The 26,409-nt window shown below is 35.9% G+C and overlaps 1 protein-coding gene across 3 annotated transcripts in view; it reads left to right on the top strand.

The window, feature by feature from the left end:
- Positions 1-30: 30 nt before the first annotated feature.
- Positions 31-26,409, top strand: part of MACROD2 (mono-ADP ribosylhydrolase 2) — a 1,985,215-nt gene continuing 1,958,836 nt past the window's right edge. For 2 of the 3 annotated variants that reach the window (XM_067707452.1, XM_067707451.1), the window contains exons 1-2: positions 32-378; positions 6,173-6,289. In XM_067707452.1, coding sequence (XP_067563553.1) covers positions 333-378; positions 6,173-6,289 — 163 coding nt within the window. In that variant the 5' untranslated portion in view covers positions 32-332. Of the gene's footprint in view, positions 379-6,172; positions 6,290-26,409 lie in introns of all 3 variants that reach the window. The other variant, XM_067707453.1, reaches the window with a different exon arrangement.

Genomic DNA, 26,409 nt, shown 5'->3' with positions numbered 1-26,409 from the left:
GGGCGGTGCAGCCAATGGGAGGCGGCGCTGGCTAGAGGCTGGGAGGCGGGGCCTGCGCGGGTGTTAGGTTAGCGCGAGGCGTGACCTAGTTGACAGGCTCTGAGGTGCTGCTGTGGTGGCTGCCGCGGGGCTGAGGCAGGTGGGAGCCGGAACCGAGTGCGTACAGAGGGAGGAGGGCGGCGACTGGAGAGCGGCGAGCGGCGCGGGACCCGGAGCCTCTTCCACTTTTTCCCTCCCGAGCGCCCCCTCCCACCCCTCCCACTCCGCATACACCCTGTTTGCCCGTGAGCCTGGGGAACTTGCAGCTTAAAGCCAGCCACCCCCACAGCAACATGTACCCCAGCAACAAGAAGAAAAAGGTGTGGAGAGAGGAGAAAGGTAACCGGCCCGTCGAGTCCCGGGGGGCGGGGGTGGGGTGGGGTGGGGTGGGGGCGGGAGTCAGGGCTGTGTGTGCAGCGGCGCCCTCCGCCCCACTCCCGCCTCGCGCCCGGCTGGCCGGTACCGCCTCCCTGGCGGGTCCGTGTGTACACACGCGCGTACGCGCGCGCACGCCGGCGTGCACGAGCCGCCCCCGGGTACCTGCCGCTAGCACACGTGTGGGCGCACGCCCCTCTCTGCTGCCCGCCGCGCCCGGTCACCTTCGCCCCGCTAGCGGCGCGGACCGCCGCGCGGCAGCCCGCGGGCTCCGTACAACTTGTTCAGGCCCCCGCACCCTGTTCCCGGACCCCAGCTGGGACTTTCGGACTCCCGGCCCGGGTGTCCCGCGAATACGTGCCCACCAGCTGGCACCGCGGCTGCAGCTGCTGCTGCTGCTTCGCGCCCGCCGAGCCTCAGACGTTCACTCCTCGCCTCTGTCCCCTGTCTCCTGCCCATCCGCTGGCTGGGCGTCCCCACCTTCGGCTGTTCAGCCAGGGCCCCTGTTTCTGCGCCGCAGTGTGACTTTGAAACCTGGATCTCTGGGGGAACCTAAAACGAGTGGGTCTTGTCCGCGAGGCTAAGTGCAGTCAGAGAAGTCTGAATGGGCTTTTCTCTGCAGTGACTTCCTCTAGATTCCATCCCCGTTCATAGTCTGAAGTTGCTCCGAGTAAGAGTATGAGACTGATGTCGCTCTCTGTGAATGAGCCCATCCCTGAGTTTCGTGCAGATCAAAGTTTATCCAGATCAGCCAGGTTGACGGTGACGCTGATGTCGATGAGACGCAGAGGTGTGCGACCCAACCCTCTTTTATCCATCTCTCTCCCTGTTTTTCTCTGGCATCATAGTTAGGGAATATTCCAAGGTAAAACTTGAGTCTCTGTAGTTTTTCTTTTCTTTTCTTTTCTTTCTTTCTTCTTTCTCCTTCCTTCCTTCCTTTTCTCTTTCCTTTTTTTAAAAAAAATTCTTTAGCAGCTGATTGTACAGAAATGTAGTAAAAAGTATTCGCACTGCTACTGCTCTGTATCAGGAGTGAGGTCGAGTGAGGGAAGTGCAAATCTCTCCTAAGTATCTCATCTTTTTTATAGAACAAGGATAAAGGGGTGACTAGAGTGAAAGTTAATTTCCTTGATAATAGTTCTTTAAAATCTGTGGATTCTTATTGCAACTGCTGGTCTTTATAAATAAGGCCAAACAGTGGATGAAAGAAAGGGAATGAATATGGGGAAAAAAATCCTTTATGTAGGGGCCTACTTAAAACAATGCATGAGGAAGGGGATGAGGAGGGACTTTTTTTCACATTAACTACTGGGAAGATTTAACATAGCATAACTGAACGACCCAATTAAAATGGTCTTTAAATATTGACAGACTATGCCATTTAATTATGTTTTAATGATTATGGACATATATAGAACTAAATTTTGGTGTCGCAAATCAAATGCTGTTGAGAATAATAGGCTGATATATAAAGTAGCGTAAAATAGTTTTGCTTTGTTTTCGCAATAGAAGTTATTTGAGTTTCAACAAGGATTTACCTTGTAAACACTGAAAAATCTTTTATGCCCATTTTTATTGATGGTCTTGAAATGTTAGGTTTGTATTATTGATAATAATGAAGGCAAAATAGTGGAAAACATGGAGATTGTTTTCAATATATGAATAATTGATGAAATTATAGCGATTACTTAAGAACTATTATATTTTTCTGTCATAATAATGTTCCTAAAGTAACAATGTTACAATGATTTCTTCATTTAACATCTACACTATTGGACTTTCATAAGCAAGCATTTTTAAAACTTTAATGTCTTGATTTTTTTTTCTTCTTTTACTTCTAATAATAGGGGAAAATATTACCAAATTAATATTATCTAAACAGAGAAGCAAATGCACAATTAAAGAAGGCAGTTAACAAAGTAAAATTTTCTCTTGTCTAAAACTGACATATTTTTGCATTAAAAGAGAAAGTTATTGTGACTTGAAGACTTTTTAGTGTGTCAGCGTCTTATCAGGATATCTATTTTTGGAATATTTAGTAACGTATAATATTGTAAATCAACTATACTTCAATAAACATATATATAAACGCATATACATATATATATATATATATAAACCCATATGTTATACCATCAAGAAGGAGGTGAGGATTTCCAGGACAGTAGTTAGTATTAAGAAGCTGATGGAAAGCGTGACCTTTTTCTGAATTGTACTGGAGAGGGTGGTATCGTATTTTTGTACCTGTTATTTAAATCTAAAGGAAGGCTTACCCACCTCATTGAAATGTCAAAGCATTCTTTAAATATATTTTAACTCAGTATACCATCTACTAAGCACATCTGCAAAGGTGAAACATTCTTTAAGGAAAAGTTTTGTGTAAAGCTGAAGAAACTGTGTATATGACTGTGTCCCCCAGTATGTTTCATCGTTTAAATAAATAACTAAGGAATTCTCAAGTCCACATAGGTTAAATAAACAGTGTTGATTTAATATTTTGTGCCCTAGTTCAGAACCACTCAATGTGTATTATCATTTCAAGTACTGAAAGTTCAATTCTCAGTGTTTTATCTTATTGTCTTATTATTCATCTTCTTTTTTTCCTAAGTGTCCACACTTAAACTTTTAAGTAAATGGAATGACAGAGGCCAGGTTGCATTCCCATATGTACTTCTGAGACTCACTGAAAATACAAGTTGCTCCGTAATATCTTTCATCCTGATCGTTGATATTGCTGTATTTCCATATTAGTGATCTGAACTTTTTTAGTAGTGCTTTGGTAAACACTAGTCGTCACTTTTCCTCCTCCGTGTGATTATTTCAAATTTACCATTCCCTTCAAGTTTCCTATTCCATCAAGACCTTAAGTTCGTATGCTAAACAGATGACATTGCCTTTTAATTCACGGAGAAAATACATGTCATATAACATGAACAGCCCTAACATTTTCCATAGTCTCTTTTGTTTCTTTACATGTCTGTTGTTCTTTCAGCTTTCTTCCTCTTTTAGAGGAAGCACTTTTCATCTTTGTTTCTAAGGATTAACCCCTCTGTGTGTGCCCTTTATCTCATCTGTATTATTTGAGATCTTGTACTATCATTTATTCTCCTTTGGGTATGTTTAGTTTCTCAGTGTCTTTGGGTTCCTCTCCTCATCCTATAACAACGATCAAGGAAGGTAGCCTTCCTTCCACAGGGCTTCACCTTGGAGTTGCTGTTCTCACTTTCCTTCTTTTCCTCAGTCCCTCAAAATCTCCTGGATCTCAAGTTATGTTCCAAGGAAACTAATGTTCCTAAAATCATTCAGTGATAACAATGATGATGGTACTCATATAAAAATAGTTACTATTTGAGTCCTGTTTGTGTGCCCAGCACTATTTTAAGTAACTTACTTGGATTATCTCATTTAATTCTCACAACAACCCTGTGAGGTAGTGTATTTTAAGGTCAAGAACTTATAACACCTTTTGCCTGGGTTTGAATCCTAGTTGTACTGCTTACTAGCTGCGGAACCTTAGGTAAGTTATTCAACCTCTCTGTCTTAGTTGCCTTATCTGTAAGTTGGGAATAATACCTACCAACTACCTGAAAAAGAAACTGAGCCATAGAGAGATTAAGTAATACAAGATCACATAGATTTACATGATTTGGTGTTAGAATCCAGACAGAGCTGTTAACCATTTTGTTCTCTTTTCAGTGTTGTTCTTGACCCAGTTGATAAAAACCCATGGCTTATTAATTTTCATTCTTTTTGATCTTTCTGTAGCAATTGACAAGACTTCCCCTTTTCTCCTCATTAAAACTCTTTTCTCTGCTGGTTTCCACTTCAGTGGGACCCTGATTCACCTTGTACCTTCAGTGACATCTAAGTTTTATTTCATTTTTTTTCCTCTTTGTGTTCACTCCCTAAATGTTGTTTGTTTGAGGTTTGGTCCCCTGTCTTACCCTCCCCAATGAATTTCCTGTAGGCCTAGAATTTTAGGTTATAATTTCCAAATCTCTAGGCTAGATCTTTCCTGAGTTCCAGATTCTTGTTTTCAACTTGAATGGTCTAGGCATCTTAAATTCAATATAGTGTTGAGTATTGTAGTATTGTGATTTGAATATATCACATCTGATGAAAATCTTGTTTTTTGGTCTCCTATTGTGGCTGAAGAAAAGCCAGTTCTAGGAGCAGGGAGAAATTTGGTTGCCCAACATTTTTTCACTTGTGCTTACCTTAATACTTTCTGCAGTTTATTTCTGTGAAAGAATCTTTTAAAGTGATTATTTTATGAGGGTTAGATTACCTAAAACTAGATGCTGTCCTTAAATCCATTCATCTAAACTACAATACTTTGTAATATGCTGAAAGAGAATTGGAGAGTGAGAGTATGACTGTCAATTGCTCTACATTGTGGCGATCTTTGGTAAAGTAAATATATGATACATGACAGCTGACATACAGAATGAGTGAGGTTGCCAGTGTCAGTTTATATATTGAATATTAGAAAATCTTAATTTATTTGTAAATAAATCTAATTTATTTCCTTAAGTTCGAAATAAATAGAATTTTTTAGTTTGTTACCCCAGTATCCTAGTGGGTCATTTTATGTACCTTCTAGGATATGAATAGTCAACTTTGACTATTAGTGGTGTACTTTATAGAATAAGATTAAATGGCTCGGCATAGTATACAGATTCCTGTACATTTTCGTTTTAATTCATGTTTCTAGTTACTTTTCAATTCTGTGGCCACTTTCCCTCCTCGTAACATATCTTGCAGCTTCATTAAACTATTCGTATCTCCTTATCTTTGTTTACATTGCTCTACTAGTCTGAAATATCCTTATTTCTTACCTCTTCATGGCAGAATTCTACCTGTCCTTCAGGAACGAGCATACATGTCACCTCCTTTGGGAAGCTTTTCTTGAGAAGGTAGTACAGTATGGTGTCTAACGGTATAGGCTATAGTTTTTTACTAATGGAGATATCTGAGTGAATTTTAATGGAAAGCTCTCTTGCTTTGGACAAACTGCTGAACTTTGATGTGCTTCATTTCCCTATCTGCAAAATCAGGATAATAATACTATCAGTTTTGCTGAGTGTTGGGAAGATTATTTTAATAAAATTATACATGTGAAGTACCTGGCACACAGTGTGTTCTTTATAAATAACATCAACTATTGTTACTTCAAAGTGTTTAAAATGTTTTAATCTTATAATCAAGATTTATACTTAAAGTATTGTTTATATCACCTCCATAATGGTATTATTAATTGAAAGGGCACTTTTATTTTTGATGGCATTGTAGAATTAAGTAAATATCTTGGTGGCTGCTTTTCTTGTGCTGTTAGCATTTGTACTTATTTGTCTTAGGATTTTGTATTTATGTAGCTATTATTTTTTATCTTATCCGTATCCTCTTATGCCTTGTGAACTCCTCAAAGTTAAAGGTCACCTTTGTACCTGCAGTGTATAAACATATCACCTGGCACATAGTAGACTGTCAGTAGATGTTTAAAAGAGTTTACTTCTTTCTTGGACTATCGCAAGAACGTCTTCCTCATCAGGCTTAGATCTTATTTTTCCCCCTACTGATGTAGTATTAATTTGACACCTTTTAACACTCAAATATGGAGTCATTAGATTTGATTTTGGTATTCTTCAAGGCCACACCAATTCTTTGGTTAGTTTAATGTGGTTAATATTTAAATTGTAAAATAATTCCTGAACTTAAAAGTTAAATACAAATGGAGATTCTGCTTTTATTTTGCAAGAACGTTTGCTGAAGATGACCGTAGAGGAGAGACGCAAAGAATACCTAAGGGACTATGTTCCCTTGAACACCATCCCATCATGGAAAGAGGAGATGAAGGGCAAGAGTCAAAATGATGGTAAGTTTCTCAGAACATTTTTCAAATAGATACTGTTCTCATTGATTTATGACTTCTGCAGGACAATTATTGATAGAATTGAATACCTGGCATTTAATAAAGAGATGTCATTTTTGCTATATGAAATAATTGGCTGTCATTTAATTGCTTTTAGCAATCTACTCTGTGTTATTTAAACTTAAATTATTTTAACATAATTCATGTTTGGAGATATACCACATTTATATTATGTACTTTTTTATAGATACTTTAAAAAAACTATTCTGTAGTAGTTGTTGGAGCAAATGATATTAGGGATATGTTGCTTTAGTGAGATGGCCTTTTGAGTTTGTTTTGATTTGGTTCATATATATCGCATTTCTTCAAGTTATTTTCAGGATTGGATACAGTTGAAAGATAGTATATTAGGAAGGATAGAGAAAAAACAAATAACATTTCACATAATTTAAAGAAGAGTATATGTTTTGTATGATGTGCTATTGGTAAAGTATTTGTATGGTAAAATTTATTCACTCTCAAAGTTTTTATGGTTTGATGAGACTCTAGATAGTTTGACGGAAAATATATGTGTTAGCATATAAATGAACTGTTAAGTATTGAAAAGGTATATGGAAACAGTTATAAAAACAACATAATAGATTTAATAGAAGTTTAATATGTTATCTTTGAATGAACACTCATTGGTGTTAATAGTCTGAATGTGAAATTTAAGAAGAAACAGGGTGCTTTTTAGAATACATAAATGTTTCAAAAGAAAGGTAATTTTATGAAAGGGACTGAGGACATTCTAATTTCACAGGTTGTGGTCTTAGATTGGTGGAACTGTAGAGTATACTATGGACCCGGAACAAGAAGACTAGCGTGGAATTCCTGTGGACAAAATCTGTGGGAAACAGCAGCCAAATTAGCCTTTGGTGTCTGTGAAGAGAACATGCTTATCTGAGTGTTTGGGCTTTAGAGGGAATTTTGTTTTTCTGGGAAAGCAAAGCCTTTGAGTTCTTTTAGAGCTAACTCTGCCTGGAAAAATGTGTGACCTTGGGCAAATGGGGTAGTGGCTGTATCCCAGGTTCTATTGGGGTCACTGAACAAGCTGATTGGGATGTACACGTCTGACCTGCTTGCCCAGTGTCTTCAGTAAATGCAGTTGTTTTAATAATGGGCTAATTAAGACATCATTGAGAGAAGGTAGTGCTGTGTAATGAAAAGAATATAAATCAAAAGGACAGATCTCTGGGCCTTGACTGAACTAGGGCCATATGCCTCTTCATGGTTGGGTCTGTTATTTATTCTTTTGTTTATGAGAAGCTGGTATTGAATACTTCAGCTCCACTTTTTGTGGCAAGTGAATCTCTCTTTCACTTGTGCTTCATTCATCTGATTTTCTTTCTTCATTGCTATTGTAGGTGGTCAGTTTTCTAAGGATGCAATACCTGATGATCTTCTTTAACAGATTTTGCCTCCTGAAATAGAGGTAGATTTCTGTTGTTGCCAGAATAATTGAAAAAGCAATAGTGATACCCAGGCTGCATTGCCCAGTGTTGGGTCTGCTCACCTCTGTGTAGAGGCTTGGCCTTTTTATGTTGGTTGCTTCTATTTGAATATTCAGCACGTGGGAGTGTAGGGTTGAACTGGGTGGTTAGAGAATTCGGAGTTGGATATTTTCAGAGATAGCCACAGCCCAAAATATTTCTGCCTAATCAGAGACGATACATCGAGTAACACCTCACATTGTTATTCCCTAACAAGAGTCTGTATATTTAATCCTTTCTCCCAATATGAGCTTTACAGTGGTTTACAACTGCTCTCTATATTTCGTTTCTTTCCTTCATATTTTTTTGAACTTGAAAGTTCTTCATGAGGAACTAGGTGGTGTACTCAAAATTGTGTTTCTATTAAACAATGTCTTATTTCCATCTAATGTTACTTGCTTCTCTCTGTTGTGACCTGGAAATTGGTGACTGGTCTCTTCTTTTTTTCATGAAATGGAATGACTCATTTTATAAGTAATAACTGTTAATTTCTTTGCGTTATATGTATCTTTCATAGTGCTTTGTTGCAGCATTACCTACCCAGTGCTCAGTTACACTAAAATATTAGTCAAGAGAGTTTTAGTATTTTATTAGTTTGAAAGATCCTTTAAAAATATAAATCTTTAAAAAATGATAAAGGACAATTGTAAAGTTACATTTTTATATTTTATTTCTAAGTGTTTAAGCCACTGCTTATAAATGTATATATATATAGGTATTGATATTTATAATAGTTTAATCTTTTAAGTATGAGATTTCAAACTAAGTTTTAAAAGAAGTCTGTTTATAATTCTGTGTCATATAGTTTCTGATTTGTAGGAAAGGAATACTATTTATTGGGCTAGCACAACATGCCTATTTTAAATTTAGTAGTTTATCATTATTACCTATGTTTTTATAGAAGGCCATGTGTCATGGCCTTGATATTCATGATTACATGGAACGTTCTCAAGCTATTGTTTAATAAGTTTTTTTCTTAACTTTGCTCAGTTTTCTTTTACTTTAATTAAATGCTTCTTGTTATTTTATTGTAACAAAGTTAAATAATAATGAGAGGAGTAGTAGCCAGATGTATTTGTCATAATTTTAATTTTAAGTTTTCTTAACAAAAGGAAACCAAAAATTGCCAAATAATATAAAAATCAATGTGCAGAAAAGAGGAAGCAAGTAGATAATATTTTTATTTTGATTTACTACTTTTTTTTTTTTAAAGAAGATGTTGGGGGTAGGAGTTTATTAATTTATTTATTTTTGCTGTGTTGGGTCTTCGTTTCTGTGCGAGGGCTTTCTCTAGTTGTGGCAAGCAGGGGCCACTCTTCATTGCGGTGCGCAGGCCTCTCACTATCGCAGCCTCTCTTGTTGCGGAGCACAGGCTCCAGACGCGCAGGCTCAGTAGTTGTGGCTCACCGGCCTAGTTGCTCCGCGGCACATGGGATCCTCCCAGACCAGGGCTCAAACCCGTGTCCCCTGCATTAGCAGGCAGATTCTCAACCACTGTGCCACCAGGGAAGCCCCTTGATTTACTACTTTCTTAATATTGGAGAACTAGGGATCAGCAGAGGAAAGAATGGGAGATGATTACCAAAAAAACCCCATTTGCTTATTGTTCATGTTTATATTTTTCAACTACTATTAGTAAATCTCTGGAATTATATGCTTCTAATTACTTCTTCCTCTGTGTTAGCAATTCTGTAATAATTCTATTTCATTTGTCAGTTGCTGTGTTGTAGGGAATTTTAAAATGCTTGTCTCTCTATTATATCTGTGTCTCTAGCAACTGGAATAGTGCCTCATGTGTAGGTGTGCTCAGTCAGTATGTTACATAAGAATGCCTCAGAGGTTAACAGTCTACAATGGACAATTCTTTTTTCTTTATTTTTTTCAAACTTTAATATGAGCATCTAAAAACATATATAAAAATAGAGTACTGTAATGAACCTTTCTGTGCCCACCACCCAGTTTCAACAGTTAATGATGGTCAGTTTTATTTCATGTATATCAGTGCTCCCTGCACCTTTCTCCCAGACCGTTTCAAAGCAATTCCTGTATATCTTATCAACTTTATCTGTAAATATATGTATGTGTGCCTATGCATGCATCTCTAAAAAGGTAGGGACACTTTTTTGTTGTTTTAATATAACCACAGCACTCTCACATCAGAAAATTAATTCTTTAATGTAATTAAATGTCCAGTTAGTATTCACATTTTTCTCATTGTCTAATAAAGAGTTTTGCTTTTTTTTTTTTTTTTTTTTTTTTGCGGTATGCGGGCCTCTCACTGTTGTGGCCTCTCCCGTTGTGGAGCACAGCCTCCGGACGCGCAGGTTCAGCGGCCATGGTTCACGGGCCCAGCCGCTCCGCGGCATGTGGGATCTTCCCGGACCGGGGCACGACCCCGTGTCCCCTAGCATCGGCAGGCGGACTCTCAACTACTGCACCACCAGGGAAGCCCAAGAGTTTTGCTTTTTTGTACAGTTGGTTTGCTTGAGTCAAGATCTAGTAAACAAGGTTCACATACTGATATATTTCTTACGTCTCTTTTAATCTATAGTTTCTTCTCTTTCTGTCCTTTTTCCCTGTTGTAATTTATCTGCTGAATGAAGTAAGTTATTTGTCTTACAGAATTTTTCACATTTTGGATTTTGCTCAGTGCATCTTTGTTTTGTCATTTAGTGTGTTCCTCCGTCCCTCTATGTTTCTTATGAGCTGGTAGTTAAATTCAGAGGCCTGATCAGAGTTGGGTTTAATTCTTTTTGAAAGAATACTTTATAGATTATTGTACCTTCTTTTTGCATGATGTCTGGTGATCGCTCTCTGTGGTGATAAGACTGATCGCTAGGTTCAGTTATTGTCTGTCTAATCCATTCTTTGTAAAGTTCCCTATCAACTTTTTCCCTCATGAATTTAGCAGCCATTGATGATTGATCCATTATTTTATTAGGGGTTGCAAAATAGTGTTATCCTAATTTTATCATTCCTCCTTCGTTATTAGTTGGACTTCTGTAAAAACTTTTCCTTATCAACTTTTTTTTGTTTTCATGCAGTACAGTTTATACGGAAAAGGCAGAATAAGTGCTAGATTTCCTTTTATTTACCAGCTTTTGGATTGAGTTGGTTTCCTGAAATCCTCCAAAAGTTAGCCAAAGAGTTCTTTCTCTTTAAGTTTTGACTGGCATTTTGAATCTTTCTCTTCCTCTTTCCCCATTCTTCCTACCCCCACATGCGTTAAATGGGAATGCCTCATTTAAAGTATAGTGCCTGTACAAATACATACAATTACTAAAATGTAGTCCTAGGATATAGTAGAAAGGCAAAGATAGATATAGATATATCAATGGATGGATGGATATGATAGAAGGATGACATTGCTTCTTTGTAGGGACAGAAGTTCAGTTCTCAGGTTTACTTGTTATGTGTTCTGTTCTCTTCTGCTACTTTCCACGCTGAGGTTCTATTAGAATACCACTCAGAGAAGCATGACTTTGTCATGCTTAGGCTAATTTTCTCTTACTGTTTGGTATCAGAGAAAATAGCTATAGCTGTAAGTTTAGATTGACTGTGAATCTTTACTTTTAATGTTTATATGGAACAGTAAGGGATGAAAAATACAATAAATGATGAAGGTGAGTTAAGTGGAAACTATAAGCTATTTTATTCAGGTATGACAAAATATTAAAAGGGTCATTTAGAAAGAAACTTCATATTTCATATCTTATATGTAATATTCAAATCTGATTTATAGGTCATTTGAAAACACTTAACTACAAAAACCTGAACTGTGAAGTCTTTGTAAGTCTGAATTTCCATTTTTTGAGGTGTATAGAAATATTTTGAGATATTTGGGTTGACTAGGGGCATGTGTGTAATCTTTCTTTTGGTTAACTTAGAAGCTCAACCTCGTTCGCTCTCTTAAACTAATTTCTACTTTTAAATGATTTTCATAAGAGGTGATGGCTCACCAAAGAATAAGTTAAGTCCAAATTGCTGAGTCTCTCCATCACACTGAGATCTTATTTCAATGTAGGTTTTGAATTTTGTTATATTTTACGTATGTCCTAGGTTGAATATTGATATTCAGAAATCATCAAAGAAAGAGTATCTTAATCATATTTCAATCCCAGTGCATAGTCCAGTATTTTTATCCTTAGTAAATTAGCAATAACTATTTTTTTAATGTCAGTATGTTTATTAATCACCAGGAATGAGGAAATAAGAATATAATTATGTTGCTGAATATTATATGGAGAGGGGTAAGGGACCATATGGTAAAACAAATTAAAAAATTTTAATAACTATGATGAGGTGGGCTTTGCCGCAGATTTTAAAACTATATTAACTGCATTATTTTATTAAATATTTGATGTTGTTGGTTGGAAGACAGGCCACAGTTTAAAATGACTGAATAGTTAGGAAAATGGTATTTATAACAGGATGGAATTCAGTAGGCTTATAGAAATTGGAAAGGAATGTTTCCTATTATAGTCTTTTGATATTGATCCCTTTTTATATTATTTTCAGTTTGAGCACTATAATTTAAAAGTAAAATAATCTGTAGAAGCAGAAGAAAGCTCAGAGCAAAACATCTCAACTTTTTAGGTACAAGTCATTTATTTTCAGCGGGTGGTGATTTATTTTCCCCACTTGTATGACCTTAAAATGAATTTAATTAAAAAAACAGAAAGCTATTTTTGCCTCAAGTAACTAAGACCACTCTAGCTTATTCTTCAAACAATTATTTGTGAAGTTTCCATTACGTGTAAAGATGTTGCACAAGCAGAACTTATATTAGAAACAGTCATTTTTCACTCCAAAAGTGAAAAGTAGACTAGGATAAAGACTAAAATCCTAAATGACCTGAATTCTTCTATGATCTTGCCCCTCTCCTTTTTGGCTTCTTATTATATCACTCCCTTTCTTGGTCTCTGCATTTAGCCACACTGTCCTTTCTTTTTCTGGAATGTATTGTGCTCCTTCCCACTACTGGGTCTTTATCTGGTTGTTTTTATCTCCACGTCCTTGTTAATTTTTCTCAGCTTTCAGTTCCCAGCTTGAAACCCTTCTATTCTGTCTGGAGTCTTCGCTGAAACCTTACTTTGGAACAGTTTCCTATATTAAATACTTTCATACAGCTATGATCCTTTTCATACAGCATTAATATCAGTTTGTTTTTAATGTACTCAATCATAGGATTATCTGATCAAGATCTATCTCCTTGTAAGGTTAATTACTGTGAACATAGGGACCATGTTGTCTGTCGTAACTCTCCTTTATATCTGTGGCATCTAGCATTATGCTTGTTGCACAGTAGATATTCAGTAATTATTTGTTGTGTGAATTGAATAAATGATAAACTATTTGCCTGATGGTATTTTCATGCATTATTTTCTGTCTTCCCACCTTTTCTTCACTGTATTGTAAAGATTCATGTGGGAATAATGGGCTTAGAAATTAATCCAGTTGCTTTTTAATGTAGGTAATAAATACTTTGCATCTCTGTAATATAAGGTTGGTTTTATTGTTTTAAAAGTTAGATAGCCTAATGATAAACTACAATTAAGGTTTTACAGAACTACTGTATAGATATTTAACTAGTTGACACAAGGACGAGGATTTATGTTATGTGTATTCATCAGCATTGTGTATTATTATTTATAGTACTTAGTAACTAAACGTTATTTCAATTTCTGTGAACTTAAATGTCAACAGAACTTAAGTTAAATGAGTGTAAATGTAGAAACTTAAGCCTATTATATAATAAGATTTTAAAGTGTAGAAAAATCTTAAGGTATTACCATTGTAAATGCATTTACTTTGGCATTATTGATTCTTGACACATAAAACAACTGTAAGAAATTATATTAGTATTATATCCTGCTTAAGCCCTTTACTGAGTTAGTTGGTTTGCTTCAAAAAAGAACTTGGCTACAGATAAAGAATTTGGTTTCCCATGGAAGAATTAGGCTAAGTAAGAGAATTTTGAGAATAAATAGCGTTCACTTTAATGTATAAAAATGTTAAAAATTTTTGTGTAATGATATTTTGTGTGAAGGTGTGAACATTGGTTTAGTCAGACATTTGTGAAGTAAGGTTAACTTCTAAAATAGAGAAAAAAGAATACGAAGAAAAGAACATATAGTGATTCATAATTTACTGCATGGTTTTGTTTTTCCTCTGCCTTTATCTCACTCTTGGTCTTTTAAACTGTTTTCCAACACTATTTTAACAACACATAAATAAGTTTTATCGTACATTGCACCGTGTACCAAGTTCTATGTAAATTGTCCTTGTATTTAAGCTTGTTTTTAAAATAATGTAGAAACAAAAATCAAACACCTTTTTTTTTTGATACATATCAAGATGACCCAGTGTTGAAAACACAAGATGAGAAGTTCTTTCTGTGTTATTTTGTAAGTCTGTAACTTCACCACAGATTGTGTTAGTTTTCTTTTTAACCCATTAAATGAATTATACTAGTAAATATGGTTTTACTTAAATACATTTTGGTTAGTGCAGACCAAAATGAGATAGGTTATAGACTGGTGGTAGCCAAAGCCAACCTTTTCCTTTCTCCCCACCCCTGTCCCCACCTTGATTGTCTTTCTGTATAAAAGAGTCTTTATAAAAGTCTGTCTTCTTTTTTCAAATATTTAGTTGTTACATTTTTATATAAGTATTCAAAACAAGGATTTGAATATAGTTTACGGTTTTATTGAAGCCTTTGATTTAGAACCAAGTTGAGAATTACTGATGAAACAAGTAACAAATATAGATAATAAAGTTCAGTAAAAGTCCATATGCCTGGCCATATGCATGCCAGGGCAGAAGATATATGAGCCTTTGGAGGTTTGGAAATATTACGGCTTAGTTTGGTCTAGGTCCAGGGCAAGCCATGGATTTCAGATTGCTAGTTGTTTTCTAGAGATTGGATTAGGATATATTCAGTTTTTTTAAGAATCCAGACTATCCCAACATGGAGGTGATTCTCCCATTAAACTTAGATTTGAGATTGTGTCTGCCATATGAAAATAACAGAGCCAGAGATTTTCCAAATTTTATACTTCTCCTGTATTAGTGATTCTGTTGGGGTAAAAACTTTCAGGGTTTTGTTTTGTTTTGTTTATTTCTGTATAAGTTGAGGCTTACTGTTATATACTCATCAGGTGTGTAATAATGGGAGTGATTTTTATTATTTTGATAAGTATATGTATCTTCTATGTTAACTCTGGGAATGCACAGGTTTTGGGATTAAACGTGTCTGTCATCAAATCCCAATTCTGCTGTTATATACCCTAGTCAAAGAACCTGTGACCTCCCTAAACTTGTCTCCTCATATGTTAGTTACCCCATTGGGGCTGTTTGTTTTTCCTTCTTAAGGTTTTGAGGAGAACTAATTGAGAGAGGACATCAGTGTGTCTACATAGCTCCAAAGCCTTCTCTTATTATAGAATGCACCTTCCCCTTGCATGAAACTTTTTCTGACTCCTACTCATGTCTGTGCTCATAGCCAGTGTATAATAGAAAGTAGACTTTTTTCCTATGCTTGTAACTGTAAATACATGTACAGTTTGTTTGAATTTGGACTGTCTGCTTTAGAAGGTAGAAACTGTGACTGTTTTGGAATTTTATTTTATAGGGTCTAGTGGAGGTCTTTGTGTACAAATCCACTTAGTAGTTTGTGGTAAGTGTGCTAAGTAGAGTTACAACTGGTCAAGGAAAAAAATTTTTAAGACAGTTGGTTATTTGGAAACATCAGGCACTACTTTTTTGTTTCCTCTGTGAGTGCTTGTACGTTGTTTTTAAGAATTTAGAAATTTGTACTGTTAGATTTGAGAGAAGATGGCATGTAAAACTGAAGATACTTTCTGAATTAAAGGCTAGTATTTTAAAATTTCTAAATTTTTTTGTTGTTATTTAGCACTTTGTAAGAGTAAATAACAAGCTAATAAAATTTCTGGCCATTGGGTGTATGTGAATTCTAATGTCATTGAAAGGGAAAAAATTTTTGTTTAAAACCAGATTTGAACAGCTTTCACATACTAAGGGAATAGCATAATTCATACATCAGAAGAGATGACTTTTAGTTGAGGAAAATATCTTGAACCTTTGTGGATATGAGAAGTCTGGAAAGAAAAGACAAAAGCAGAGGGGAATTTTGAGTTTCTTGGGCAGCCTGAGAGAGAAGTGTGAAGGATATAGGAACAAAAGGAAAAGAAGATGTGAGGAGAAATGGTGGAGAGCAAGAAGCTCCAGCAATGCGGCAGGAAGTCAGTCCCTATGTAAGGACAGAATCCATCCATCTTTAAAGAATATAAATAGGATGGGGGCTGGAGATATTTATCTTACCTGATTATTAAAATAACAGGTGTACCTGGATGCAGATAACCAGTACCTGACATCTTGGTTGTTTTAATGATAGTAGAAATTATATGACTTATAAGAATACCAAATTTAACCATACTTATGAGTGTCTTTGACAAATACAAAAAATATTCTATCCTCTGTAGTCTCTGAAATTCTTCCTCTTATGCAGGTGGTAAGAGGCAGGACAGAGATAACAATGCCTACCTAGCAGTTTACTGGACATATGCTTATCTTAGCTAAGTAACTTGTTCAAATTTATGGTAACTTGACTTGGTTCTTAAGCATGTTTAAAATCTGTTTAACCATTTTAATTTTAACAGTTCAGTGGTTTTAAGTACATTTACAGTCATCATCAGTACCCACTTCCAAGACATTTTCACCTTCCCAAATAGAAACTCTGTACCCATTACCTAATAACTACCCATTTTCCTCTCTCACCCAGCTTCTGGTAATCTCTATTCTGTTTTCTGTCTCTATAAATTTGCCTGTTCTAGACTTCCTGTAAGTACAATCATACAATATTTGTCTCTTATGTCTGGCTTATTTCACTTAGTATAATGCTTTCTAGGTTCATCCATATTGTGGTGTGTATTACAATTTCATTCTTTTTTAAGGTTGGGTAGTATTCCACTATATATGTATGCCACATTTTGTTTATTCATTCATCTGTTAATAGACATTGGGGTTTCCACCTTTTGGCTATTGCAAATAATGCTGCTGTAAACTTTGTGTACCAGTATCTGTTTTGAGTCTCTGTTTTCAGTTCTTTTGGGTATATGACTAGGAGTGGAATTGCTAGATTATTTGGTAATTTTACGTTTAACTTTTTGAGGAACCACAAAACTGTTTTCCACAGCAGCTATACCATTTTACATTCCCATCAGCAATGCACAGGGACTCCTCTACATTCTTGCCAATTCTTGTTATTTTCTGTTTTTTTTTTTTCGGTACGTGGGCCTCTCACTGTTGTGGCTTCTCCCATTGTGGAGCACAGGCTCTGGATGTGCGGGCCCAGCGGCCATGTCTCACAGGCCTAGCAGCTCTGCGGCATGTGGGATCCTCCTGGACCAGGGCACGAACCCGTGTCTCCTGCATTGGCAGGTGGACTCTCAACCACTGTGCCACCAGGGAAGCCCTTTTTTTTTTTTTAATAATAATAAAATATAAAGAATAATTTCTTTCAGCAATGTTTTGGAATTTTCATTGTACAGGTCTTTCACCTCATTGGTTAAGTTTATTACTAAGTATTTTATTCTTTTTGATGCTATTGTAAATGGAATTGTTTTCTTAATTTTCTTATCAATTGTTCATTCCTGGTACATAGAAATGCAACTGAACTTTGTGTGTTGATTTTGTATCTTGTAACTTTGTTGAATTCAAGCTAATAATATTTTGGGTTTTCTACACATATGATCATGTTATCTGCGAACAGAGATAATTTTACTTCTTCCTTTCCAATTCATAGGTGTATATTCCCTTTAAGCTGCTGCTGAATTTAGTTTGTGTTTTGTTGAAGATTTTTGCATAGTTATTCACAAGGGATATTGGCTGTAGTTTTCTAGTAGTGTCTTTTTGGCTTTGATATTCAGTAATGCTGGTTATATAGAATGAGTTAGGAAGTGTCCCGTCCTCTTCAATTTTTTCCAAAGAGTTTGAGGACTGGTGTTAATTCTTCTTTAAATGTTTGGTGGAATTCACCAATGATGCCCTCTAGTCCTGGGCTTTTTATGTTAGAAGGTTTTTGAAACTGATTCAATCTCCTTATTAGTTATAGGTCTATTCAGATTTTCTGTTTCTTTATGAGTTAGTTGTGGTAGGTATTTCTAGGTGTGTTTCTAGGTATTTGTCCATTTCATCTAGGTTATCCAGTTTGTTAGTGTGTAATTGTTCATAGTATCCCCTTATAATCCTTTTTATGTATGTGAAATTTGTTATCATGTCCCTACTTATATTTCTGATTTTAGAAATTTTAGTCTTTTTTTCCCTCTTAAAACAGCTAAAGGTTTGTCAGCTTTATCTTTTCAAAAACCCAGCCCTTAGTTTTATTGATCTTTTTAAATTGTTTTTCTAGTCTCTATTTTATTTTATTTATCTCCACTAGTCTTTATTACCTCCTTTCTTCTGGTAACTTTGTGTTTAGCTTGTTCGTTCTTTTTTTTTTTTAAGTTTCTTAATGTATAAAATTAGATTATTGATTTGATATTTATTTATTTAGATTTTTTTTTGACATGGACCATTTTTAAAGTCTTTATTTATTTATACTTTTTTTTTTTTTTTTTTTTTTGCGGTACGCGGGCCTCTCACTCCGGAGAGGCCCGGACGCGCACAGGCTCCGGACGCACACAGGCTCCGGACACGCAGGCCCAGCAGCCATGGCTCCCGGGCCCAGCCGCTCCGTGGCACCAGACCAGGCATGAACCCGCGTCCCCTGCATCGGCAGGCGGACTCTCAACCACTGCGCCACCAGGGAAGCCCTAAAGTCTTTATTGAATTTGTTACAATATTGCTTCTGTTTTATGTTTTGGTTTTTTGGCTGTGAGGCATGTGGGATCTTAGCTCCCCAACCAGGGATCGAACCCACATCCCCTGCATTGGAAGGTGAAGTCTTAACCACTGGACTGCCACAGAAGTCCCAAAGTCTCTCTTTGTTTACTTTGTCTTCCTCAGGGTTTTACAGATGTTTCCTCAGGAGTTCTTCCGGCTTGATGCTGGGACACTCCTTCAGCACATAGCTAGGCCTCCTCTGAATCTAAGGATTATCTTGAGGTGCAAGCTTAAGGTCTTCTCAGCTCTTTTCTGAGCATGTATCCTGTCTAGACATGCACATGACTTTCTAAATTCCCCTGTATACATGGCTGCTTTTGAATGTCCTTATTTCCTAAAGAGCCTCACCCTGGCTTCTCCTTGGGCATTATATAGTCTATTATATGTCTGCCCGTAATCTTGTCCCAGGTGTCTGTGAGTCTGTAGTTGCCTAGAGCTTTTATGAGCTCTTTTATGAGCACTGCCTGCTGATTTTTCCATCTTAATTTTGAGCTAGGTGAAGTAGGGATGAGTGCCTTCCATCAGTTCTTCAAGTATCCCCAGATAGGTGAGAACAGACTTACACAATAATTTGCAGATAAGGTCTTTTCTCCTGGTTCACAGGAGGGAACTGGCAACCACTGCTACTGCTTCGACACCAAGACTGCTGTTGTGCTGGGGAGGGTGTAGGGCAAAGATGAGTAAAAATACTTTAAAAAGTCTCTTTTGAAGATGGGTTTTTCTTGATTGGGTGTTTGCTTGGCTTCTGTAAATCTTAGACTGTTTTCCAGAATTTCAACAAAGTTGGTTCAGACAGTTTCTGTCTTTTGTTTTCAGTGTTTATGTGGGCAGATGAGAGCTTGGAGCTATCTGGTTCACCATTCTGCTTGAACTTTATAATTTCAAATGTGAAAACCAACTGTTTGGCTACCACTAGCTGCTTTAACAAAGTAACCCTCAAGTTCAATGGCTTAACCTGATAAAAGTTTATTTCAGTTTACTTAACAGTCCATTTGTGGGTGTTTGTAATTGGTATCAGTGGAGGAGTGGTGGTGGTGGTGGTGGTGGTGTTTGGATTGGGGAATGTGAGTATGTGTGTTTGAGGGGGCACTCTGTTTCACGTAGTCCTTCAGCGACAGAGCTGATCAAGCCTATGCCTTCTTTAACACGTTGCTTCTGAGGGTGCCCTGGAGAACCTTAGGGGAAAGGGGAAAAGAGAGGGATGTATCAGAGGGTTTTATGAGCTAGCCCCCGGAGATGGTGCACTTGATTTTCACTCACATATCTTGGGCTAGATCTCAGGCACATGGCCATATTTAATTGTAAGAGAGGCTGAGAAATGTAATCTAACTATATACTCAGGAAGAGGATGAAACTAGTTATTTTGGTGAATAGCTAGTAATATCTGCCATACCAGCCATGCACAGAGCTTCCTTGAACTACCATTTTTCTATTGAATGAGCTGTAAGATACACCATTATTTTATATTCCATTAAGAAGGAAGAGGAAAAAAAGCACTGTCAATTGAATTATTATACAGTGCTCCCTAATCACTCTGATCTCTGTCAATAAATTTAAAAATTATTTTAGATTTCCTCCATTATATACTTTTATGATATATCATACTTGAACATACCTTAGAAGGAAACTATAAGTGAAGTAAGTTTAGGTCTTCCTAAAACATCTTTGCACTCAGAATCCATTCTTCTGAATCATTTTTTCCCAATCAGAGTTGTCAATGTGTTTTTCCACAGAATTATTTTATGTGCAGTTAGGAGAGTTGGTGATACAGTGCTACCTAAAAATGTACTCTGCTTTTGTCTGGGATTTCCTTCTAAACCACTGATACCTAGTCTGTAAGTTTTAATGCTGGCATATTCTTTTTTTTTTTTTTTTTTTTTGCTGTACGCGGACCTATCACTGTCGTGGCCTCTCCTGTTGCGGAGCACAGGCTCCGGACACACAGGCTCAGCGGCCATGGCTCACAGGCCCAGCTGCTCTGTGGCATGTGGGATCTTCCCGGACCGGGGCACGAACCCGTGTCCCCTGAATCCACAGGTGGACTCTCAACCACTGCGCCACCAGGGAAGCCCTAATGCTGGCATATTCTTGATCTTACCAGGTGGTGTTAATGAAAGGTTTTCAACCAGTACTTGGACTCATGTTCTTTCCTCAAATGGTCATTTGGATTGTTGCCTGAAATATTGAGAGGTTGCAGTTGTCTAATTATATCACCAGAAATGATAAATAAATTCTTACATACACAGGCAGTGAAGACTGTCATGAACACCACCTCCACAGCAGCAACTGTAAATACCTTTAATTGTAAGGCACCTGCCAATTTCAGAGATGTTAAGATGTTAAAAAAAAAAAAAAGGCATCTTCGAATTGAAGATGTATAGTATGTTGAATTTGTTTTGATATTTAAGTTTTTGTGTTTTTTAATATTTAGGACTTTTTACTCCTAATGATGTCTAACCTATTGAAAACACTGGTTATTTGAATTTATAAAAATTATTTTTTAGTTTTTCAAGTTCTTTAGTTTGGAGAATTAGGTGAAGTGAAGGGTAGGATGGATCAGCTCTTTGGAGCATTGGCTTAAAGTTATGAGAGTCTGATTTTAGAACAATACAGGAAAACACTTAAACACTGCTAGTTGCTTCTGAATGGAATGGAGTCTGACACAGTGCATTTTCTGTCATTGGAATTATTCAGAAAGGTTCTGGATGAAAATCAGTCAGACAGTGAAAGCCCTTCCTTCACTGGGCAGTAATTGAAGAAGATGTTGTCTAATGTGTCTGACTGTTGAGATTCTTATTCTAAAATAATTTAATTTTGTTTAAGTGGTCTTCCCTTTTCTGATCCTTGACGGTATAATTTATCAGTGCTTTCTGTCGGCGGTTGCAACACCAGTGATTTTCTTTTTTTCCTTAATGTAAGACAGACAACTAAATGCAGATTACCGTTCTGTTTCTAATTAAGTGATTAAACATACTAAGCCAAGGCATTCTTTGGAACACTGATTGGCAGAGAGGGAGTGTGTATTCAAGGAATAGTACTTTTTCCTTTGTGGATTTCACTGCAAAATATTGTTACCTCATTTTCCTGGGGGCACAGGAAAATTCTAATTTGTTGGTTCTTTCAGGGTTTAGTTTGTGAAAGGGGCCACTGTCAATTTTATTTTTAATTAAAAAAAGGCTTATGGAAATGACCCTCTTTCCTCTCTTTCTTTTTGTTGTAACACAGCACTTGTGGCCAGACTCTTTGGAATTATCAGTACTTAAACAACTAAATAAGGAATCTTCTGACCTTTCCTGTTAGTGGCTCAAATAGTCATTACAAGGATTGTTCATACACTTTTGCGGAGCAAATTAAATAGGTGAAGGACAGCCAAGTTTTAGAAAGAGAGAGCCAGAGATACATCTTTTTCTTATTTTCTTCCTCATACCCAAATCTAGATGTCAAGTTATCTGAGATTTACTTTTACTGAAAATAATGATAGTGAATAATAACATTCCCACTTTAGTTTTGGCCATTCATAACTTGCCAGTAGCTCAAACCTGGGATTTTAAAGACTTTTGAACTATGTTCATGGAATGCTTTATTGAGTAAATATATGTTTTTCATCATAATGAAAACATGTCTTTTTTCTGAATAGATTTGTGCTGGTATTCTAAATATTTAACGTATCTCCCTCTTTGTGAGAGAGACCGCTCTAGATTTCTCTGGTAATATTTCTGGCAAAGTCTGTGCTCTTAATCTGTCTGCCTCTTATGCTTTTACAAATACTCTACTGTATGTGTACTCTTATATAGTATTTTGTTAGTTTATATAGTAAAAACTAACATTATATATACATGGCATTTTGGAGCTTGCTTTTTCCGCTTAAAACTGTATTTTGACATTTCCTTGTTTTTTTTAAACTGTATGTTTTATCATATATCATTTAAATTTATTTACCATAAATTATTTTATCCTTGATGGACACTAGGTATTTTCCCCAATTGCTAATAAGGATATGATGAATATGTTTATGACCCTTGTATATATGTCTGAGGCTTTATGTGAGATAGATTCCTAAAAGTGGAACTGCTGGGTCACAGACAGTGCAGATTTGAAATTTTGGTAATATTGTTACATCATCCTTCAAAATGGCTGAAATAGTTTATACACACATCAACATTGTATGAATACCTGTTTTCTCATAATTCTGTCAACAGAAAGTGCCATTAATCCCTGAAATGTTTGCCAGTGGAAAGGGTAGAAACTAGTAACTCGTTGCTGTTGCTGTTAGCTATTTGGATTTTTTTTGTGAGTCATCTGTTTATAACTTTTTCACACTTTTCTGTTGGATTGCCTGTTTTTGTGTTTTAACTTTGTAAATGTTGCAGTATTTTTTATTTTTATTTATTTATTATTTATTATTTATTTTTTTTTGCGGTACGTGGGCCTCTCACTGTTGTGGCCTCTCCTGTTGTGGAGCATAGGCTCTGGACGCGCAGGCTCAGCGGCCATGGCTCACGGGCCCAGCCACTCCGCGGCATTTGGGATCTTCCCGGACCCGGGCACGAACCCGTGTCCCCTGCATCGCCAGGCGGACTCTCAACCACTGCGCCACCAGGGAAGCCCTAAAAGCCTATTGTTGAAGAGTATGGTAGTTAAGAATACAGACTTGAACCAGACAGCCTGGCTGAATACTGGCCCTGCCATTTCTTGGGGAAGGTTGCTTAATCTCTGTTCTTCAGTTTCTTCATTGGTAAAATAAGGTTTGTGATGGTATACCTCAAGAAATTATTGTGAGGATTATAAAAATTAGTGATTTATAAACAGCATAGAATAGTACCTAATCCTTAGTAAGTGATCTTGAAGTGCTTAGCTTTTATAATAATTATTGCTATTGTCACTTATGCTATCTTGTTTTTAGCAAAATTAAAAATTTTTGGTCACATTGGTTAGTGTTCTATTTAATGTCTCTTGCATTTGAGGTTTTATTAAGTTAAGACTGTTCATTCTAATATCTATAAAAGTAAAGACTTTTTAAGTCTCTTCAAAAAGTTGGCTTAATTTTACTTTACGTTTGTTATCTGAGTGGAATTTCTTTTGTGTGGTAGGAGGTGGACTTAGAGTTTTTTTTTTCCCAGTGGATATCTAGTTATGCCCATTGATGTTTTCTTAATCATATACTAAAATTTCCATGTATGCACGAATCTGTTTCTGGACTCTTTATTCTATTTCATTGTGATCTGTTTGCCAATTCTTATTTCAGTATTACACTCTTATAATTACTATAGTTTATTTATATATTTTGTTTGTGAAAAAAGCTACTCTCATCCTTTTTCAAAATTTTCATGGTTATTTTGATGTATTCTTTCAAACTGATTTTAGATTTTGTTCTATTTATAGAATAGTCAGAGTTCTATTCAAATTTTATTTTAAAAATTCCTGTGTTTCGAAAAGGTTGATATCTTTACAGTATTGAATGTTCTTATCCAAGAATATAGCTTTCCAAAAAATTAATAAACATGATACATGAACATGGAGAGTCAAACATTACAGAAGAGCATAAAATGAAAAATAAGCCTTTATCTCTAGCTTACTTCCAAACTCTGTTACCACCATTAATAGTTCATGTATGGTGTAGAAAATTTTTGTATTTATATAAATGTGTATTTAGAACTCCCTTATCCTTTTTTTTTTTAATACACATAGGATCATGTTCTAATACTGTTTATTTTTCTGTATCTTTTTTCCACCTCATAATTTATTGTGGAAATTCTTCCATAAGAAATTCTAATGTTTTATTTCATTTATTTTTAAAGTCTTTGTAGTCTGTCCTTGTGTGGACGTATTGTGATTTTATTTAATCACTCTCTTATTGATGGGCATTTTGATTCTATCAATTTCTTTTTTGCTAGTATAGCTAATATTTTATAGAATGTCCTTGTATATTTATCTTTGTATTCTTGTATAAGTTTATATCATAAGAATAATTTCTAGCCATGGAATTGCTAGGTCAAAAGATTCAAACTTTTCAGTTGACAGTGTTTCAGTTTCCACTTTTAAATGTTGAACCATCATTTTCTTCCCAGTTTTAGTTTATGCAAATACATTATTTCCCAACACCACCTCCGGATTTTATCAACTGTGTTTTATTTTTGCCTCTCTGATTGCTTTGCTATTTTTTTAAAATCATGAATAAGGTTGAACCTAATTTAATGTGTTTGTTAGCCATTTGTTTTTCTGTTTAAGCACTTACTGTGGGACAAGCACCGTACTAAGTGAATTGCATGCTCATTTAATGAATTATTTCCTCACATCATTTGCTCATTTAATAAAAAGGTTTTAAAAAGTAACCTCCTAAGAGTTCATTGCACATTAAGGAAATTACCTTTAGTTATATGTGTTGCAGATTTTTTGGTTTCATCTATTGCGTATTTTTAATGATTGTGTATGTATGTATTTTACACACAATTTTACTTTGTCATTTGATATTTCATAATTTTCTTTATCTCAGTCTTATCAACTTTGGTTAGGCTTATTGTAGATATTTATTTAATAGATTTTAAAATTATGAATGGGCTCTTTATTCTCATTTAATTTTATAATTGGTTATTCATGAGGTATAGGAAAGTTCATTTTTGAATACTGATCTGGAATTTTGTTATTAGTCACAGTCTTTTAAGAGATACTCTTGGATTTTCTAGGTAGACAATAAAGCCGCCTACAAATGATCTTATTACTTCTTAATATTCGTACCTCTTTTTTTTTTTTTCCTTTTGCTTTGGCTAATGTCGCTAGTACGGTGTTAAATAATAGTGTTCATGACAGGCATTCTTGCCTTGTTCTTGACTTCATTGAGATTTATTTATGTCTTAATTAATAAGATAGTAATCTCATCTTTTAGGGGCACTTATTTTGAAGGAAAGTAGTCTACCTGGTACATGAATATCTTGAAGGTTAACAGACCTAACTTTTAGTATATGTACTTGTGCAAACATTTTATTCTCCACTCTTCCATTTATATAGTGAGGATAATTATTAATCTGTAATGTAAAATTTTTATAAGGAAGTTACTAAACATGATATTATAGTTACTCTATAAAAGTTTCATTATATGACAGATTGCTATTTATTGAGTTGTTTTCAAGTACTTATTGATATTTCACACTGGGGCATGACTACTGAGTTATGGAAATTTTTTTCCTCTGAATTTTTGGTCACTCTGTCGTTGATCTCAAAAGAAATTTGTATACTTTCATGGGCATAATATAGTGAAAGCTTATTTAGACTTTTAATTTCTTTCCTATCATCTCTTAAAGTCATTATTCAGGAAAATAGAAGGATAAAGTAGTGCAGATAAACAAAAAATGGATAGTCAGAAACCCATTTTTGAAATGCATCATTTAGACAGCCGACAGCGATTCAATAAAGAACAAGACATGGTTTCTGCCATTTTGAATTCTATATAGTGTTTAATATTTAATAGTGTTGTCTTTTCAGCTGAGATTTACTGACACTAATATTTTAATAGTCTCCAGTTCCTGGCACAATGACTGGAATCTGTTGGGTTCTCAGTAAAATTTTGCTTAACATATTTAATGTTTATGAAATGTATTCAGACTCAGCTTCAGATTCAGGTTCAGAATACAGATTCTGATTCAATAAGTATGAATTAGGGCCTAGGAACCTACCCTATTAACAGTACCT

This window comes from Pseudorca crassidens, chromosome 15 (genome assembly GCF_039906515.1).
Source record: "Pseudorca crassidens isolate mPseCra1 chromosome 15, mPseCra1.hap1, whole genome shotgun sequence".
NCBI lineage: Eukaryota > Metazoa > Chordata > Mammalia > Artiodactyla > Delphinidae > Pseudorca > Pseudorca crassidens.
The sequence above is the reverse complement of the archived record's forward strand: the minus strand, read 5'-3'. Positions and strand labels throughout refer to the sequence as shown.